This window comes from Rhinolophus sinicus, chromosome 16, assembly GCF_057876585.1.
Source record: "Rhinolophus sinicus isolate RSI-liver-muscle chromosome 16, RSI-T2T, whole genome shotgun sequence".
Lineage (NCBI taxonomy): Eukaryota > Metazoa > Chordata > Mammalia > Chiroptera > Rhinolophidae > Rhinolophus > Rhinolophus sinicus.
In genome coordinates this window covers 75,551,454-75,573,011 of record NC_142516.1, presented here as the reverse complement: position 1 = coordinate 75,573,011, position 21,558 = coordinate 75,551,454, and the positions used below count along the sequence as shown (strand labels likewise).

Sequence of the window (21,558 nt, the reverse complement as noted above, 5' to 3'; positions counted from 1 at the left end):
TTTAAAGAGGTGATTAAGTTAAAATGAGGCCGTTAGGTGGGCCCTTGTTCAATCTGACTGGACTGACAATTAAGTTCACGATCTTGTTGCAACGATGCTGCTAACCTTTTTTGGTATCAGAGGGATTATTCATTATGAATTTGTACCAACTGGACAAATAGTTAACCAAGTTTACTATTTGGAAGTACTGAAAAGGCTGTGTGAACAAGTTAGACAACCTGAACTTTTCACCAACAATTCATGGCTCTTGCATCACGACAATGCACCAGCTCACACAGCACTGTCTGTGAGGGAGTTTTTAGCCAGTAAACAAATAACTGTATTGGAACACCCTCCCTACTCACCTGATCTGGCCCCCAGTGGCTTCTTTCTTTATCCAAAAATAAAGGAAATATTGAAAGGAAGACATTTTGATGACATTCAGGACATCAAGGGTAAGACGACGACAGCTCTGATGGCCATTCCAGAAAGAGTTCCAAAACTGCTTTGAAGGGTGTACTAGGTGCTGAGGTCGGTGCATAGCTTCCTGAGGGGAGTACTTTGAAGGTGACCGTAGTGATATTCAGCAATGAGGTATGCAGCACTTTTTCTAGGCTGAGTTTGCAAACTTAACTGTCTGACCTTGTAAGAAAAGGAGCTGAGGACAGACAGAAGGACACCATGGACTTTTGTAACCCTGGCAAAGGAATACTGAGGATTACACCTGCTTTACATTTTAACTACTGTCTCCCACGGTTCAGAATGGTAAGTGAATACAGTAAACCAAAAGGTCATTTGGTTAATACTTTTAATTACATGATAATAATTATACAATTTCCATTATTCAGTATTTTGTATAAAACCAGGTATAACGCACGCGATTTTCGAATGCAACAATACGTATCAAACTACATAGAGATGCAAAGTTTACAGGCCATTGTGAAGCTTTATCTTAAAAATACCTTCAGGAAAATAAACATTCATTCAACCAGTTCTTTCAGCATTATAAAATATGATTAGAAATATACATTTTAATTTTAAAAAATCAAGACAATGATTGATCAAATATCGATTAATCTGTTACATTTAAAAACTTTTAATAATCTGTACATGAGTGCAGGGTAGATAAAAGCCTGCAAATTATTAATATAAAACTGCAGTACTATAATCAGATGAACATGTCTCCTGACATTTAATCCTACTAGGCAATTAAGGAGGTAATTTCCTACACAGTATGGGTGAACTGTCCAGTCTTCTAAAGACATCTGTAGTATTTCCACAGAGCGACACGGAGAATACTCAGATTTAGGAGAAATGGAAAAACAGCAGCTAGCCTCTCATGGACAGTTTCAGTGGGGGATAGCTATTAAAGAATTAAAATACATTTTTAAAGTTGTTTGTGATGAGCACTGCTTTCCAAAATGCAATAATTATTTTTAAAAATGCATGAAGAGAAGTAGTTAAGCTACTTTTAGACCAAACATCAGAGCGGTGCATCGCTCCTTTGTCATAAACAGTTGATTCAAGCCAAGGAAAAGCTCCTGGAGTTCTTGGCACAACACAAGCCAGACAACAGAGGGTCCGTGCAGCCCGCGGGGCCGGGGATCAGGCGCCCAAGGGAAACACCTTCGCCAGGTGACAATTCTGGGGAACTCGTCTAAAACTTGTCTGGGCCCAGGAAAAGAGGTAGAAATCACCCCCTGAGAAGGGGAGGAGGGCAGGGAAGGAAGTGGATGGGTGATGGGCTGAGGGAGTCAAGTTTGGAACAGAACAATTGCGGAAACTAGAAGAGCAGCGTGCGCCAAAACGAAGCGCCAGGTGACAAGTAAGGCTACTTGTTTCAGTGAGGCACTGCTCAAGGCCAGCCCTGCTCGCCAACAGGTCAGAGGTTCCTAGTTTTTCTTTAGCAACACAACGCAGCAGTTTGTTTACACCTCTAAGTACCCAGTTTTGCAGACAGCCTTCCATTGGACTGCCCCTGACTCTTGACCTAAGTCCCAAGAAAGCTTCAAGGGCACCTAAAAATATTCATTTCTAACTTTAATTCCAATGGAAACTGTCCTGGTGTACTTTCAAAGCTATTTAAGGCTCTTAAGTCAAAGGAAGCTCCCCACTCGACATGCCCTGTTTCATATTCCACAGCAACAAGGTCTTCTACAACAAAGTCTCAAAATTAGAATTTCAGAAGATTCTGGGTGTGTTGAAGGTTCAGCTGAAGGGAGAGGGGGAAGAGTCCCTCTTATTCATAGCAGGAAGAACTTTCCATCAGTTTGATCCAGAGACTCCTGGATTCTAGATATGTCCCCCATACTAACACTGTGCTATGTCCTTTGTGTATTCTAAGAAATGATTCTTTATCAAATCACTAGTTTCCTACAACTAATTTCAGTAACAAGCCTGTTACATACAGGGATTCTTAGAAAAAGCCACAGTGACAGCAATTCTAGCTGGAAATGTGAGCAGCCAACACAGAAAGGCAATTTGTAAAAAAAAAAAAAAAAAAAAAGTACTGTGGTTAACACACTGAAGCCCAAATTTTTCACTCTTGGCCAAGACACCAAATGGCTTATTTGCTAGGAGTGGACAGCATATTTACTTGTTCTGACATAATAGAAAGCCAAAGCAAGGAGGGTTCAGATGGAAATTTGATTTTCACAGCTACCTGGATTATTTATGCAGATGGCCTTTAAAAGTCTAAAGGAAAAAAGAGTTGCCCTGAGAATTCAATATTTTATGCCTGGGCAGTCTGAATATTTACTACTGTCTCCCAGCACAACACAGCCAATGGAATGTTTCTCCTCCCACCCAAAGCTTACTGAAAAGCCGTCTTCCCATCAGGTACAAGAACTGATAACTATGAACTCCCAGGGACAGAAAAGCAACGTTTTTCTGAGATCTAGTCCCTAGTGTGTAGAAGCTGGCAGACCCCACCCCCTTTAGTGCCTGATGGGGAAAGCTATTCTTCAGGCCAAAACAATGGCATCTTCCATCTCCTCTCAAAGCTAGTCAAACTTATAATTAGTCCAAGAGAATAGATACCAAAATGGAGCCAAGGTCTCCAATTATTTTTGCATTAACAGACCTTAATCTGTTTGCTCCAAGCACTTCTTATTCCTCAGTTTTGTTTTAAAGGCAGCTTTTCAAAACAGAATTGTGTACTGACCCAATTCATCGATCCTGTAATGTGAAAGCCTTTTGCCTTTCAATACTGTATCCCCCCCATTCAACTAACCAGGATAGGCCAACACTGCTTAACAATAACTAAAACCATTCACTTCTTATAGAAGCCACCAAGGTGATTGCAAAATATTATTTTATTTTGGGTCCCATTTAAAAAAAATTTTTTTTTTTAGCAGCAAATAAACTGTTTTTATGATTGCTTTACATCACAGACACAGACTCTGCTGTGTTTCTCTAGGGGGGAAGGGTGAAGGCACTCTATAAGGAGTTTATTCCCTAACCAAAGGCAACAGTGAGTGTCTTATTTACAAACAACTGAAATCCAGATGTGGATAACTGTCACTGAAGTCAACAGGTGTGTGAAGGGCCTTAGGCCAGTCACATAAAAAAGTTCACAGAGAAAGACGCTAAAAAAGCAGTAAGTGTTTTTTTAAGCCATCATTATGTGGAGCCACTGTTTCTAAAGCGGCAACACCAAAAGTGTGGGGGTTTTTTCAGCATGGCAGGAAATATGATTTTAATTTGTATGACTGGGCAACCAAATAAATAGTGGGCAGCCTTGGAATTCTTTAGTCCTTAAGTGACACAAAAAGGAATGACTGACAACAATCTTCCAACTCCGAAGTCAGTTCCTCCTCCTGAGTCTTCTAAAGTTACTATTTAATACTCTCCTGCAAGTTTTACGTTACCAGCGTACCTACCACTTTTTGTCACAAAATCCAAGTCTTCAAACGTGGTTTTCACAGAATCGTGTTAATAAAGCACTCTTTGGTGGAAGACAAGCAGCTTGGGTACTTAACAGAGTTAACGTTACAACAGTATTACAAATATTAAAGTGAAGATGATTACACCAAATAGTATCAAATTACAGAAAGTACCATTTTCAGTAATTCCGTTTTAGCTTTACAAATTTCAACACAGGGCGAACAGAAAATAAACAGGTAAAAAACCTCCATCAGATCCTCAATTCTTCTGAAGGCCAGCAGCTAAAACGATTGCCACCACAGGGACACACATGCACCACATAGAGTGGCCAGCCCTCCTGAGAACAAAGGGCTTTGATATTTACACCTGAGACTAAATTTACAACAGCTCTTTTGTTGTTCAACTTCAGATATTTCTACAAACGGAGAGTTGGGCCGTCTTCAAAGTCCTCACTGGTACCCAAACTCGTGTAGTTACTTAAACTCCAGTGGACATTTTCTTCATTGAATGAACTTCTTAGGTGGAAAGCAGCTAAGGCTTTTGCAATTTTGTTTTGTTTCCAAATAAATTGTGCTAAGTCCTGTTGTAGTTTTCTGTTCCTAGAGTCTTCCTTCAGTTCTGGTCACAGGTTTTTACTTAACGCAAGACTGTTTTAGTCCTTGAAATGGAGGGACTATGGGGGAAAAGAAAAAGGATTTTACCACGAAGGCTTTCAAGTGTCCCAGAGGTAGTTATCAAAGACAAGGAAGGCAACATAATAAAAAATACTGACATGCTAAAGAGTATACACTTTGTATAATTCTTTAATGACAAATACTTGGGAAAGGACAGTACAGTGTCAACCATAAAGACAAACAGGAGAGAAAGGCAGAGCAGAAAAATGTTCAGTTCTGCAAAAAATGAAAATAAAGAAAAATAAAAGACAAGAAAACAAAAGAAGGGAGGGCAGAGAAGCAGCCGAGCAATGAGAGTACCATAATGCCATTAAGGGCATTTGCTGCAAAGCATTCCTTTTCCTTCCTTCCCTCTGAGGAATCAGGCTGTGGGAAAAGTGGAAAGAACGAAAAGATAAAGAAGTGTTACTTGATTATTTCCAAAGCCAAAAGTCGGTCACAGAAAAAGCTCTGGCACCTCAAGCAGTTTCCAGTTTAGCAGCGCGCCAAAGGCAATCGCGCCTGGGTACCCGGCTGTGCACTGGAAACACAGCCGCAAGGGGCCACCTGCCGCCAACACCCAACCAGGGAGGCGGGCAGGTGGCACCTGGCGAAGACACCCAAGGACACCCAGTCATTCCTAAGTAACTGCCCTTGACTGATCCTCGCCCTATTGCCCTCGTTTCCTTCCCCAATTTATTAGATCCCACTTTTAACTACATAGCAACTTTCAGAGAAAAACCAAAGCCAAAGAAGAGTCAGAAAAACCAATTCCAATCTGGAAGTGGCCCTCACGTGGATGAGGGTGATGACGCTCTATCAGAGCAGCTCATCTAACTTTATCACGTAGTTTTCGGAAACCTCAACAGAGTATTGAGTTTAAAGGTCCAGGCCAGCTGGCAAGTGGGAAAATAGCTGGAATTTCAAAGGGAGATTAATATTTTAAAAGATCTGAGGTAACCAGCATTAAAAAAAAAAAAAAATTAGATACAACATTGAGGCTTCTACAGACTGATGTCCTTTTGGAGATAATGACAATAACAAAAAATTAAAGCCTAGAGATGATGGAACAGACACTGAGATCTGAGATGCTAAGGGTCAAGAAGCAGTGACAGGGATGATGATGGCAAGAATCACAAATGACAAGACTTAAAAAAGTCCTAAATGTAGTTACTCCCAACTTCAGGGCTTGTGAAGAGACTCACGGTTTCAGAGGCTGAGGAAAGAGCCCTCACAATATGAATAATTAGCCCAAAGCAATGAACATTTGGTTGGTTTGCCAGGTGGAGCAGATGGTTCCCAATAATGCAACTTGGAATAAAAGTCTTTTGTACATGACAGTTTTCTTAGAAAATGGATGAAGTTATAATTAAAAACAAGACTGCCACAAAGAAGAGCATAAGCTGACAGAACACGTACTCAATGGGTGAGCTGTGTATAGACAGGAACAGAATGATATCAAATGAGGTAGGTGGCTGCATGTACTCAATCGAAGGCACGATGATGACATTTTCAAGACTTATTCTAAAAGAGCTCTTCAGAGAGAACACTGAAAAACAGGCCAATTCTTCACTGAATTTACTAATTCTTAAAAGAGAAAATGGGTCTCTAGCTCTAACAGAAAGTAGGAGGTGTACAAGCCCGTTCATTTGCTTCTTCCAAATTAACGAGAAAGGGGATGAGGAAGGTACCACATGAGCCGTCCTGGCACTGGGTGTCAGCTGCGTCCAATCCACCACAAGGCACTCCACAGCCTGCACTGCTGCGGTTGCCAGTTTTGTGTGAGCTTGTCACACAAGACTGAGGTTTTGATGTGACTTATATTCAATGGATACATGATGGAATAACCATCTGCCATGAGAGAAAAATGGTGGCATTTTCCCCCCAATAAATGCTTATGAGAATACTCATATTTTTTCAGTCACCAAATATTTGCTCTTTTAACATGCATGTCGAAAAATTCTTCAAAGTTGCAGAGCCTTTCAGTAAACTGTCAAAAATCAAAAGAGCCGTGCCAGTGGAAAGTGAGTGTAGGTGAGGTCTTCATCCCGGAAACCTCTAGAAACAGAACAGAAGTTGGAAATGAAAGGTCAAGTTCCTATGGCACAAGAGAGATGACGACGATGACATGTGAGCAACATAAACCTGCAAAAGAGAAGGCTTCACAAAGGGCAGTAACAGCAGACCTGCAACTCAGCCACCTTGAAAATACTTACAAACATACACTAAAAGGGTGTACTTTCTTTTTGTATTGTTGTCTAAAGAAAAGAGCGCTATTCAATACTTTAAAATTACTCAATAATCTCAGTTCGTATCTTTTTGTTCTGAATGAGATTATGTACAAATGTATCAAGTCCTTCACCACCATCCAACCAAAAATGAGTACTATTCAGTAAGATAAAAGCTTCAGGCTACAGTTTGGCTGCCTTGACTCCCATTATTTCCTAGAAGCAGGGAATGGGACCTGTACATAAGGTACTTGTCTTTCTTTTGTGAACTGTAGGTGGCTCATCAGCTAATGGGAACACAGGCCAAAGCCCTGGAAGGAGAAGGTGACCCTTATGGGGGTGTGTGGCTGGGGAATAAACACACTGTGAAACCCAGCTAACTATCACTGGTTTACTTCTTTGCCCCTTCCAATCTCTGAAAATCTATTTTGGAAATTTAAGATGCCTTTTTGCTTTTCCTTTTCAGCACCATCCCCAATGCCTGGAAACTGCTTTCGGCCGTTTCAGTATTTAGGCAAGCATATTCAGTCTGAACTCGACTTTAGCCCCCTCAGAGCATCTGGTCCAGGGACCTCAGGCAGATGCTCACTGCCGTCGGGAACCACCTCTGCCGAGAAGTACAAGTTTAGATCACTAGAAAGAACCTAGATGGAAAAACTGTCGCACGGCCACACCCTGCAGAGGAACAGGGTGTGACTGGGCACACCGGCCCAGTTCCTGGACTCTAGTGCTCTGAAACCTGAAGAACACAATCCAGAAAAGCAGAAAGCAGGTTAAATGGGCCAGACACACTCGACTGTAATGGAAGCCTGATCAATTATACCTACAAAAGAATACCCCCATTCAAAACATGTCTATCACTAATGGCAGGCTTTTGATTTGAATTTTTTAATAGTTTACTTCCCTAAAAGTGTGAAAGTTAAAATACTTCCATTTTGCCCCATTAATTGTAGGAAAGTTGGGACAAAAAAGAAAATGATAATAAAAAGAAAAATCCCCAAATGCTCTACCCATCAGAACTGTTAATATTATGGCATATTTTCCTTTATCTTGTTTCTATACATATATGGGAATATATACATCTACAAATATTTATAAGCATAAATATTTGTCTATCTACACATTTCTATACACATAGATGAAGTACATTAGACATTTAAAAAAATTCTAATACTTCATTATTTTTATGCGTAGTTCTTTTCATTTATTGCTTCATGAGCATTTATCCAGATCATTAAAATATCTTTAAAAACATGACTGGATTCATTTGGCATAATTCCTCAATCTTCAGACCATTTCTTCTTTCTCACTGTTATAAATAACATTCTGGTTTTATGTTACAATATACTTAAATCTTTGCTTTTGGTAAGAAGAATTACTCTGACATTCTTCTCAAGTGAAATTAATATGAATATTTGATACCTTTCTAATGAAACATTTTAAATCCTAAAATCCTAAGTCAGTGCCCAATTCTCAAATACTTGTGCTGGGGCATGATCACATTCTCATACAGGTAAAAGTCATGTAGTAAAATTGTACAGAAGAATCAGCAAAGAGGAAAAACTGCAGAACCAAACAATTCCTTAAAAAAGCAAAACACACGGGGCTCTCCAGTTTGTCAGCCCCTCAGGACATAGGCTGCAGCAGGACTGCACCAGACTCACTCGGCCCTGAAGACAGGCACCTCAGGCCCCAAACTCAAAGACATGCAGACAGGAGAATTAAAAAGAAGCAAGGAAATCTGTGAAGGACATTTTAAAGTCTGGTTGGCATTAGCTTCAGGCGCTTGCAATCCATCGTGACACATCCGCTGTGCTGTGAGTGCAGTACCTCCTACGGGACCGCACAGGTTGCCACCTCAGACAAAGACACAGAAACACAAAAAGGGGGCCTGCCTTCCACTCCTGAGATGACTGCATGTGGGTTATCTGCTCTTCCCCTAAAAGGGATCTGTTTTTAGAATACGTTAAAAATAGAATGTGTGCCTGCACTTCATGACAAACATCGAAAGACAACAGTGAGTAAAGGATTTGGTTACAGAACGTGTCCATTTCTTGTCAAAGCCTGTATTAATGAAGGAAGTGAAAGACACTGGGCTCAGAGTCAAAGAATGAGCCCCGCTGGGCGTGGGCTGTGGCTGAGAACATAGTCCCTCGGTAAGGAAGGATGGCAAACTCTCTAAAGTTTGCATATTTCCACTGTCACATTTATGCAGCAAATTCTCCAACAGTTTTGCTGTATTTGATACACAGAAAGATTTCCTCCAGTTCCTGATAGAGAGCTTTGGAAATTCTTAACTAAGAATTTATATACACAACATCCTCAACTTTCCCGTATTATGACCCAGAAACCACATTTCCAGTGTTGAGCATCATCTCTGAAAAACAAAACTAAACAAAAGCCTATGTTAAATGGTCCAGATTTTCTTAAACGATGAACAAGTCAAACACATTGGATTAATTTCCCATCATAGGGACTGTGCTTTTACCTATCTTCATTTCTAGCTCCAGAAGATTAAACTGGAAAGAAAACCAATGCTTGGAACTTTTCAGAAGAGTAGGATTCTTTTCTCACCTTTTAAAACTGCTTTTTCTTGAAGCAGATCTGGTGGTTCTTTTAGCAATGCCTGCACTGCCAGAAATGTTAGGTTCAGATGTTTTACAGCTCTGAACACTGGACTGAAGAATTACTCTGAAAACAGTTGGAAAAAAACAAGATTATATTCACTGAAACAATTTTCAACCATTGACAGAGGAAGGCATTTCTGCACTTTAGTGCAAATTATTTCATTGAGAATTAATAGGATTTTCTATAAACACATTTGCGAAAACCTGAAACACACTTTTACATTTTGCATCAAGGTCCTTTGAAATAAAGCATCTAATTTTCCTATGAAGGTCACACAAAGACAATCAGTGTACTTTGCTTTTGGAAAAAGATTTCCCATACCAAAGAAATCAATCAGTAAAACAAATCTGTGTGTCCCAAAGTAAAAGCAGATTCTCAGAATTCCAAAGTCATGAAAACAAGAAATCATTTAAAACTCTAAATTCTAAAGAACGTGAATATAAATATCTACACAATATTCAATCCTCAGAGCTAAGAGTATGGGCAATAAACCTGAGTCAATACCAATTTCATATAACATTTCAAATTTTAAAAATGTGTTCAAGGAACATTCGAGTTTTGTCTGGATTACAACCATTTACTAACTCACCAAGTACCATTAACAAGAAAGTGAAACTGCTTAAATTCTGTGAAACTTGATTTAACTCAACTCTAAAAATCTGAAGAAACTAATGCCTCAGGGAGTAAACTGCCCAGGAGGCAAATTCACGAATCAGAAATAACACCCTGAGATTAAGCCCACACAGAATACCTCGTTCATAAGTAGAGGGTGTTTTTAAATGCCTCATTCAATTGTCAGCAGAAGACATGAAAAGATTTTATATGCAGTTTTCTTCAAGAGATAAGGAAACACTGAACTGTATGCACACACATTTATATGTACACATTCAACTTGTATTCATCTGTAAGAGAAAACACTGACTTAAAAAAGCTTCCTCCTCTCATATCCAAACATAAAGGTGAGACAGCCGATAACAACTGCCTCGAACCCAGCTCGTAAGGAGTAAAAAGAAACCACCGCAACAAACTAGGAGTCCTACCTCCTTCCTATGCCTGCATTACCATCCTGTTAGTTAACAACCAAAGCCAGGTCCTTAAAATATAGTACAGATTAGTAAATTCCTATAATCTTACTATTACCCAAAGCACAGCACAGTCAACATTTAGTAAAATGCTAACTTCTCATCACTAAAAAACAAAAACAAAAACAATGGGTTATATTGTACCAGAGCAGAAATCTGGAGTGGACGTCTGTGGTTTTCAATCTGTTTGGGGAAGAGAGGGAGGAGGGTTAAGGGAGGGGCTGCTATCCCAACTGTTTTGCTTTATCCCTGTAGCATTTCTGGAAGCCTCAGGAAACAGGCCTTCCATCTCACAGAGGGAAACTGATCCTGGGTAAATGAGCCAACGCTTGATTCAGGATTTCTCATCCTAAATGTCGAATGGTCTAACAGTAGAAAGAGTATATGCAGACACAGTTGTATGATTAAGACACCAACTGCCTTGGCATGTGACTTCTGCCCCTGAAAAAAGTATTTATTTTAAAATTCTGATTATACAGTGTGAGGGTGAAATATTTAGTAGTGCTGGTAAGGATCTGAAACTAGAATTTTTCATCAAGTGAAATAAAACAACAACAAAACCCAACCACGATGCCTCCACGGCCACTTCTGAAGCCCAGGTCCAGGGCCTGGGCTGCCACTGTGGTCCTAACGCCTCTCACCTTGTGGGCAAGGCTCCTGGTTTTTATCTCCGTTTTTACAAATGGAGAAAATGAGACTCCTATGGCTTTTTTTGAAATACCACCCTACTATTCAAATGAGGCCACTTACTGCCAAAATTATAGACAGACAACTGCCACATTGTAAAATCATTAACATAAGGAAAAACAAGAACCAATACATTTCCTGTTTAGGAAATTCAAGCCTGATTTCTTCAATTAACTATTACTACAACGTTTAAATACTATTCAAGACAAGAAATTACTGCTAAATCAAATTTTAGACTGACAGGAAACGTCTTTTTTAAAGATCCATAAAACTAGTGTAAATATAAATGTGGCTAACATAATAGTTAATAATTTACATGGAACTTTAAAAATAAGAGCAGGGGCCGGCCCGGTGGCTCAGGCGATTGGAGCTCCATGCTCCTTACCCTGAAGGCTGCCAGTTCAGTTCCCACATGGGCCAGTGGGCTCTCAACCACAAGGTTGCCAGTTCAACTCCTCGAGTCCCGCAAGGGATGGTGGGCTGTGCCCCCTGCAACTAGCAACGTCAACTGGACCTGGAGCTGAGCTGCGTCCTCCACAACTAAGACTGAAAGGACAACAACTGGACTTGGAAAAAAGAAGTGCTGGAAGTACACACTTTTACCCACTAAAGTCCTGTTACCCTTCCCCAATATAAATAAATAAATAAATAAATAAATAAATAAAAGCATGATAGACATTTGGAATGCATTAATCACACCAGTGAAGATTCAGTTCACCAGTTATCTGCATTAACAGCAGTCATTACGTCTGTAGGTTATGCATCAATAAAGTGGAAATTTTCCAACAAGTACACTTAGGTATTACCTGTGACATCCTACAAGTAACACCTCGTAAGGTGGGATAAGCTGGCAACGTGTGAAGTTTCCACTCTGCCACTGGTTAAGTAGGAACAACCACCTCCCACCTTGCAAACCAGGCCAATCACTTGGCTTTGCAGAGCACTCTTCAGCACATGGATTTTCTCCTTTCCATCTTTCCCTGGCAGAATCCTCAGTCCTACTTTTTATCTCTTCTTCTCTGCAGTATCTTCTGAGCCCTAGTATTCTCAGATTTTGGACACAACATTATCTGCAACTTCAGGCATACAGCAAAGCAAAAGGTGAAAAGCCAGGTCTCTCACCTGTCAAGCCACAAAATGCTTTGAACATATATGTTCAATTCCAAGGAAAGAATACATCAGTGCAACTATGCACTATTTACCCTGGTCATTGACCACTGACATAAAACGAGCTTTCAAAATGATGGGACTGAGGCTCAGATGTGCCTTTCCCACTAAGAGTCTGACACAGCAATCTGAAGTGTCATCAGAGTCATGTTCTACAGCACACCCTGTCACAACCTACCAGGCAATGCTATGTCAGCAGCCAACAGAGGTGAATGCCAACAGCGGTGCCCATGAGTAATCACCTCAAAAGATAGCTACAAGGATTATACCTGTTTACGTCATTGTTACTGTTGAAAGCTTTGGTTTCCGTAAATTGCAAATTAATCAGGCTAAATTGAACACTGCTTTGGGTCTAGTGCAATGGCACATGTCAGTAATAATGACAACAACAAAATGTTGTATATTACACAGAATAGTAAAAAGAAAAGAGCCTGATGGAGCCCACTGAAAACTTCCCCTGGGAAAAATAATACAACCACGAAGCACCTCAGTATTATTAGCAACGACTCCACCCATTTAGAACTCCACCTATTTGAGATAGCTTTGCCACTGCAAATAGTTTGAAAACAATAAATCTATGCAGTACGTAATGCCCTTGAGTCAGAATATGTGGAAATGTAAGCTTACTAAGAGAAGCGAAGGAAAAACTACCTACAAGGATAATCTACATCAGAAATACAGCATATCAGCCCATGCAATAGTAAGTTTGTATTTAACATTTAAGAAAATGTCATAAATACAAACATGTTAAGCAGCTTTTCCTTGATTTTGAAAAGAAGGGAGTCTGCTAGATTTTACAATCTTTTCTAGCCATTGGAAGACACTCAAAGCACTAGAGTTGGTTGCCATGGAATTTTACTTTGGAGGAGGTCCTAGAAGAACTTTTATATTTCTTTATTAAAACTCCCAAGCCCAAATTGGAACAAGAAAAGAAATTCTTGAAATATGAGCTAAAGAAAACTCAAGAGAAAAAAGAATGCAGCCTAGGCATGCGAGGGCAGCAGGCAAACGTAGCCTCTCAGGCTGCACCCTCCTTTCCGTGCTCTTGGCCTTAACTCTGGGATGTTCCCCAGTTAAGCTTCTTACAGGGAAACAACAGTCTTCTGTAGAAAAGAAGTCACTTCACTGTTAAGATATTATGAAGGATGAAAACAGGTATGAAGAGAATACAAATGCTGCCTCTATCAACCTAAGAAAGGTATTCTGGTTACTTTTGGGAAAGAAGGAAAATGGGAGGGAGTTAGGAGCAGTGTCAGTCATGCAGAAATACAAACAGCAACCAAGGACTCCAGTCTTCTCTGCTTTCCTATTTTTGTTGAACATCAAGTTTAGAAAAGTGTACATAACTGTAAGGGGGAAGAAGTGAAATGAGATAGGAGAAAATTCCGCAAAGTCAAGGCAAAAGGCTTCTTCGGGGAGCATCTACCTGCTGAGTGCGTGCTGTGTACGATGGCAGAACCAGAGGTGAAACGGGATGCCACGTTCACTAGGCCACCCGGCTACAAAGCCAAATCTTTATGAACACCAGAAAAGCAGCGGGAAAGTCATTTTTGCTAGATTGGAAAGCATATACTAAAGATAGTCACCCTAGAAAACTAGAGGAAAGTTGCACAGCCAATTGAATTAAAGAAAACTACCCCAATTAACCCAAACTAAATATTCTTGATTGGGAAAGGAGTTAGTTCGGTGTCTTTTTAAATTGCTATTTCAAAAAAATCTGTTAAGAGTTGGTACAACTTAACAATTGAGTTTGTTGTTTTTAATACCCCTTGTATGAAAAGAACAGTGAAGGGGCCAGCCTGGTGGCTCAGGGGGTTGGAGCTCCATGCTCCTAACTCTGAAGGCTACCGGTTCGATTCCCACATGGGCCAGTGGGCTCTCCCATATGGGCCAGTGGGCTCTCAAACCCACTGTTTGTCTCAGTTGGTTGGAGCGCAGGCTCTCAACCACAAGGTTGTCAGTTCGATTCCTCGAATCCCGTAAGGAATGGTGGGCAGCGCTCCCTGCAACTAAGATTCAGCACGGCACCTTGAGCTGAGCTGCCGCTGAGCTCCCGGATGGCTCAGTTGGTTGGAGCGCGTCCTCTCAACCACAAAGGTTGCCGGTTCGACTCCCTCAAGGGATGGTGGGCTGCGTCCCCTGCAACTAGCAACAGCAACTGGACCTGGAGCTGAGCTGTGCCCTCCACAACTAAGACTGAAAGGACAACAACTTGAAGCTGAATGGCACTCTCTACAACTAAGATGGAAAGGACAACAACTTGACTTGGAAAAAAGTCCAGGAAGTACACACTGTTCCCAAATAAAGTCCTGTTCCCCTTCCCCAATAAAATCTTTAAAAAAAAAAAAAAAAAGAAAGAAAAGAACAGTGAAGGCCTCCCTCCCACCACCACCCCATTAACTGACAAGTTACAGAAAAAGAACATTTGAAAACGGGCAAACGAACAAAGCCAGGAGAGCTGACAGTAAGAAAAACATGCATTGTGAGAAAGACACTGGACACCAGAGATGAGCGAGCACTTGTAGAGAAATGGAATGGGGACACTTACACAACAGCTATTTGTCAAAGGGTCCTGATGGCTACTGTGTTCTGAAACCATCGAGACACAATAGCAGGATGGGGAGAATGTAGTCACAAACAATCCACCAGATGACAACACTACACAGTGCAGAGGTCACCACAGCTAGGGAACATCTGGAAAGGGGTGAAGGGGAAAGAACAGATGTTCAAACTGGGAAGCCAAAATAAAGAAAATAATAAATAAATAAAGCCACGTGTGAATTTTAGACAACTTGTGATGCAAAGGGGCAGGAAACATGGATAGAGTTTTGCCATTTTATGTTGGGGGCAAAAAACAAACAACACTGTCTTCAGTATTATTCTGATTTGATATTTGGTAAAAAAAGATTAGACCCAATCTCTAGTGGGAGAACTGTCCCCATTTGATTTAATTGTATGATACAGAAATCAGAGTCGTTGTCATAGCATTAAAATTCTTCAAAAAGCACAAGATATGCACAGAAAACAAAACCAAACCAGAGAGAAAAAAGGAGTCAAAACCAACCAAGCAAAAAAAGGCCATTGGACTGATGATGGTAACTAACAACCATCCCCTCAGAGGCACAATTATACACGGACATAGCACAGCAGAACTGATCTCACTTCAATGGAGCCATAAACTGTATCATCCAGGAATTTAGACAAACTGCATATTCTGAAAACAAGGCTCACAGAAGCATAGCCAACCCCAGGCAACACAAAATGAGGGGAATTTCCCTTATGTATTATTAATACAGTAAGTCCTCACTTAACATCCATGATGGTTCCGCGACTTGAAGCAATACAACGTATAACACCACCAATTTGACCACAGGCTAATTGATGTTAACAAGAGTGAATTTCCTGTGGCATCCCATCAATGCTATAATGAAATGATGTAACTTGAGGACCTGCTGTACTATGTATTTCCTTAGTCATTTTCCTCATGCAACCAAACTTGGCTTTCAGCTTGCTGTTTCTTAATCCACTGGTCTAGCTTCTGGCAGTGAGAAAGGAACCCATCTCAAGTTGTAAGGGTGGTCAACTCCTTCCAACTCCTATACTTCCAATGGTCATCCAGACACATCTGTAATCCAATACAAAAGGCTCTACTGAGCATTTGCTTTGTGCCAAGTACCGGGCTGATCAAGTCAGAGATGACTGATTTGGCTTACTACGTATGTCACCTTTATCAATATCATTGTCATCTTAATCATTTCTCACTGTGTGCCACGCACTTGCATCCTATATGGTGACGGGATTACACTAAAGGCAGCCCTGAAATCAAACCAACCTGCACCACCTCATTCACACCACCCACAAAAAAACCCAAATCTACTATTATATGTTAAGATTACAGCTGCTTAATATTGATACAGAATGTAATAAATGACCTAGGAATGCTACAGAACTCTCTACCCACCCCCCATTTTCATTTGCAGCTACGGGTTTAACTGATCTTAAAGGCAGAATGGTTTGAATAGTCAGATGTCTGCATTACAGATTTTTATTTGTTGCTCATGGCTTAAGAATAAGTTCCCAAGGATGAAAAACACACCCATCTACACTGTACTGATGAGGGGGATGGGAGGGATTTCCAAGGCTCATTATATTTGCACCTATTCCCATTTGGGTGCACTTCCCCTCTTCTTGAAGCATTTCATTTAATCCTAACAAACCCAGCAGACATGATGAGTATGCAGAAAGAAGGGCAGCACGGATGGCATTATAAAACCTACCACATCTACTATGTGAGCACACACAACAATGTACTTGCCGTCTCTCTCGATGATCACTTCGAGGTCATGGAGCGCCATGATTTACTGTCTTCATGGTGACCAGGATCAGATAGGCTCTCTGAGAGAATGACTCGTATTTTATAATTTCTAACGATTTTAACTCTCCCCAAATATTGACTATTTAATAAACTAGAAACCAATAATTGGAATGATATTTTATGTACTCTAACTTTCTCTTAAGAATCACCAGTACTTACATACTTTTCACTACCTTTACTTATTATATTATATCCAAGTATTTTCACTGGGCTCTAAGTATCAACGGTGAAGAAAAATAACTTGCCAGCGGTGACAGATGAGTCAAAATCAGGAGGCAGGAATTGAATTTAAATTTTTAAATCTGAACTGCTATTGAAAACTCTCTCAGGGGACTATTGTTTCTGAAATAACAAAAAGACTTGGGAAAGAAAGAAAATCTTCAACTGACCTCTTTTCTTAGGGCCAGAAGAGCTACCATGTTTCCCTGAAAATAAGACCTAGCCGGACAATCAGCTCTAATGCATCTTTTGGAGAAAAGATTAATATAAGACCCGGTCTTATTTTACTACAATATATGACCCGGTCATGTAATATAATTGATATGATATATGATATGATATGATATAATATATAATATAATACCGGGTCTTATATTAATTTTTGCTCCAAAATGCATTATAGCTGATTGTCCAGCTAGATCTTATTTTCAAGGAAACGGTATAAGTAAGAGCAAAAAAGAGAGGATTGTAACAAGCAAGGAGGGTTTGTTTGAAAAAGCAAAGGAGGGGGATAAGCAAAATGTTGTAAAGGAGGAAGGGAAACGTGCTTTGACTAACCTATAACCTCCCAAGGTCTTTATACATAATTAAAAACTTATGATTTTTTATAATCTTTATACATAATTATAATAATCTTTATACATAATTAAAAACTTCTGATTTTTCCTTCAAAAGTGTGGCCTAAAAGTTTGTTAATTGTGTTTACAGAAGAGGGACAGTTTGGGGGTTATTCTATTATTTTTAGGATTAGAATTACAATTAAAGGGGATTCTGAACCAGTATTTTTTTTTATAACTTTTACCATTTTCCTTGGTTTTAATTTATGCCAAGAGTGCTTCAGAGCAAAGGGCCAGTGTCCTTTATTCCTTTTGGCGGTAAGGAGGGGTGTGACTAGATAACTGAACAAATGATAGCTCTGAGGCTGGTCTTGCCTCTCCCAGTCTTTGATATGTACTTTCATTCAGCCATCACTGATCACATTCAACTTTCATCCCAGGAACCTGCATACCAAGGTGAACGTATTTTTTTTTTGTAACTATAAAACTTCCTATACCCATGTTAAACCTTCTTCTGGTTTCCAACGATATTTAGAACTTTAGTCTTCATTTGTTGTTTTCTTTTATATTTCTGTAAACCTATCAACTATGAGCGAGATGTTTATGGCCTCAATTTTTCTAGAAAGAGTGTCCAGTGATTCGAATTTTAGAAAATATAGTCACAAGGTAGTAGACAAGGGAATTTCCTGTTAAGCCCCACCTAGTAGCAACTATTTACTCAGCAGAATTCCCATCCACTGACTCTCAACTTGACTTCTGAACAGAAAGCTATAAGCTATTGAGAAACTGATGCTGTAGATTCTTAAAAACAAAACACAAAACGTGGGCACAATGAAAGGAACCCACAAAATCATCCATTTTTTAGGGCTTACAATTCCAAGTGTAGTCCCTGGAGCAGCAGCATCTGTAACACCCGGAAGCTTGCTAGAAATGCAGACTCGCACCCGTAACCCAGAGCCACTGACCACAATTTGCATTTTACCCGGCCCCCAGACTCAACTGCACGCTGAAGCGTGAGAAGCACTGCTCCTGGGCACTGCCCATTTCCTCCATCAGGCCTAAAACTGGCTTCCGAATAATTATCTGGAGGGACTATAATGTTTCTGAATAAAAATAACCCTCCAGGCTTTAAATAAAGACTAAACAATGAAATTAAAAACAAAATAGCATTTGGAGTTAAATGAATTATATAATACGCAGCAGTCTTAAAGCATTCTAATTGACTGAAGCACCACTGCCAAGGCAATGCTTAATTAATGCCTATTCACACGGCACTTTAGATTGGAAAACTCGGTTTCATTCTTTGGATCTTCTAATTACCTCCCAAGGCAGCGGCCCTTCTGTGTAATTCTACTTTAGAACTTAAGATTATGAGGAGATACCCAGAGAAGAACCATTTTTCATTAAAAAGAAGGCCTATACTTCTCTGCCACGAACATTTATTATGTTTAGTGTTTCCAGGTGGGAATTCCCGCCCATTCTCAGGAAGTTTTTTCACTTTCCCGTTCCTAAATCCCGAGAAAAGTTGGTTGGGAAATCGGGAAAATCGGCTCCTTGAACCCAGCTTGTTGGTATTATTTGCTGTCACTTGGTGGAAACGATTCATTGCTGAGAACAGATAACAGTTTATATCTTGGGATTCGGGAACGGGAAAGCGAAAAACATTCCTGGGAACGGGCGGAAATTCCCACCTGGAAACCCTAATTATGTCATCAGTTCCTTACCATATTACAGGATGCTTACTGAATAAAATGATCTCTCTCTCTCTCTCTCTCTCTCTCTCTCTCTCTCTGTCTCACACACACACACGTGCTGGAAATATGGAGTACCACAATGAAATGGGAGGTTACTAGAAGGAAGGAATCTAATGTCACAGATGGGATCATCTACTAAAGAACACCCTAGAAAAAAGTACCATAGCCAAGTTTTTTATTCTACTTTTTTTTTTTAAACAATCCTGGATGTTCCATGAGATTGAACCCAAACGACCACTAACACAAGCAAATATAAGTAAACATACACATACTCGGTAACTATAAAACTTCCTATCCCCATGTTAAACCTTCTTCTGGAACATTAAAATAATTCTTTGAACAAAAAAATTAACACAAAAATATAGCTTAGTCTAGGTCACTGTTCCCTAAAATAATATAATGACATTAAGCCACTACTGTGTCACCACTGGATTACATTCTACTACTATATTAAAACAAATTACCTATAATATGGTAATAAATTTAAAGAAATTCACAATTTTTAGTAACTATGGACAAATCTGTTACTCTGTGTTTATATCTGCTGTCGCTGTCTTGAGGATGTCACAAGGTGATTATCCAGAGAAACAGCACTCCTAATATTGCTCCCCTATCTATACAAGCTAGTGAGGTTATAATAACAGACGAAGATAAACAAAGAGCCAAAAGCTCCTCAGGCAACACCCCTAGATTTAAAATAACATAGATAATCATTTCAAGGTGGCATAATGGGCATGCAACTACGGAGGAAAATGTACAGGAAAAAAAAATGCTCATGAAAGACCTCGTATACATATTAAATATATAACATCAACCACAAAGGAAACCAGACTCACGTGAGGGGAACAGTGTTTGTTTTTGATTGTCTTCTGCTTTTCAGGGCCCGAAGTCTATCACCTTGGGTCACTCCACTGATTTCGTCGTCATCACTGTACTGTACAAGTAAAAACACACTGAGCTAATGATTTAAGCTGCACTTATTAATGTAGTAAAGAATAGCAGCTACATTTATCCACAGAAACACACACAAATATATAGTTCAACTTTCTGCTGAACTGTAAAAGATTCTGCTGCTTTCAAAATAAAGCTACACATCACATATCAAGTGAACCAAACATTGACTTTCACAGACACGGAACCCAATAGCACTCTGGTTATAAAAAGTATTGACAGTGAAGAGGCATAATGGGTTTTCAATATTGAAAACATTCTTTTTAAAATTTGACCATCTACTTACCAACACTTAATACTGTACAACTACCCACTAAACTCTTGGTTCTATAAAGGTCTCCACTTAAGAACGACTGGTTCCCTAAATCAGCTGTCATGAAATGGGCAAGTGGGGGTGGGAGGTGTGACACTAGGTCCACTACCGTGCTTACTTCACATACCTCCTTCTTACTCCAGTGCCTAATGAATAAAAAAAACCTTCAGTTTTATGGACAATAACTTTCTTTTAACTATTTCAAGTAAAAGGTTCCTAGAGAGGGCTGTTAAGTATAAAAAAATATGTGACAATAATCCCTCAAAATGTGTTTTATTATTTTTATCTACAATTTTCTCCATGCCCTAAGAGGTTCTCAGCTGCATCTAAAGCAGTAACAACAGCGTGATGAAGACGGTTCGATTACCAGTTCAGGTTCTTGCTTGTCTTGATTCTCGACCCCATTGATTGAAATGTCATCAACAGCCAAGAGGAGTTTTGAGACAGCTGCTCTGTGTTTTCCATTCTCCTGACCCCGTAACTTTTGACGAAAATAGTCACCTTCCAACCAGAGGCTTGCCTGTTTCCTGTTAGAGCATTCAAATAACATCAAAATACACCTTGCCAGAAAGATACTATCTATTGTTACTGGAGACTAAGAAAAATTCTACTTCTAATCATTTTCCAGACCCAAATGTCCCCTGAGGAATTATAAAAGCTCTCCATCTACTTACATCACCAGGAATTGTTGCTGAGGCCCAATCACTGAGCCAGGTCTACAGATTCTGATCCAAGCAATGGTCTCAGCTGCTGCCATCCTGTAATGCTTCATAATGTAGCAGGCTATCAGAGTACCCGTTCGTCCAAGGCCAGCTGGGAAAAGAAACCAATGAGACCTGGTCTCATGTACTCCAGAATTTTGCTGGGCAGGTACAATTTTTAAAAAAGGCTAGCCATGATTCGGCTCCCCTCAACAGAGGTTCTCAAGTTTGAATACACACTGCACTCATCTGCGGAGTTTTAAAAAATACTGAGTCTCACCTCCAGAATTCTGATTTAATTGGTGTGTGACGCTGGTCGGACACACAGATTTCTAAAATCCCCCAGATTATTCTATGTATAGCCAAGATTAAAAATCAC

General features: G+C 39.9%; 1 protein-coding gene across 15 annotated transcripts in view; it reads right to left on the bottom strand.

Moving 5' to 3' along the window:
• Positions 1-770: 770 nt before the first annotated feature.
• The window catches only part of CDC14B (cell division cycle 14B), an 82,321-nt gene continuing 61,533 nt past the window's right edge, over positions 771-21,558 (bottom strand). For 7 of the 15 annotated variants that reach the window (XM_074330260.2, XM_074330262.2, XM_074330261.2 and 4 more), the window contains 6 exons: positions 21,153-21,291; positions 20,846-21,005; positions 20,051-20,148; positions 9,320-9,436; positions 4,839-4,904; positions 771-4,537 (listed from right to left, as the gene is read on the bottom strand). In XM_074330260.2, the coding sequence (XP_074186361.1) occupies positions 4,501-4,537; positions 4,839-4,904; positions 9,320-9,436; positions 20,051-20,148; positions 20,846-21,005; positions 21,153-21,291 (617 nt within the window). In that variant the 3' untranslated portion in view covers positions 771-4,500. Of the gene's footprint in view, positions 4,538-4,649; positions 4,905-9,319; positions 9,437-14,857; positions 15,004-20,050; positions 20,149-20,845; positions 21,006-21,152; positions 21,292-21,558 lie in introns of those variants that run through there. The other 8 variants (XM_074330265.2, XM_074330266.2, XM_088793286.1 and 5 more) reach the window with 4 other exon arrangements.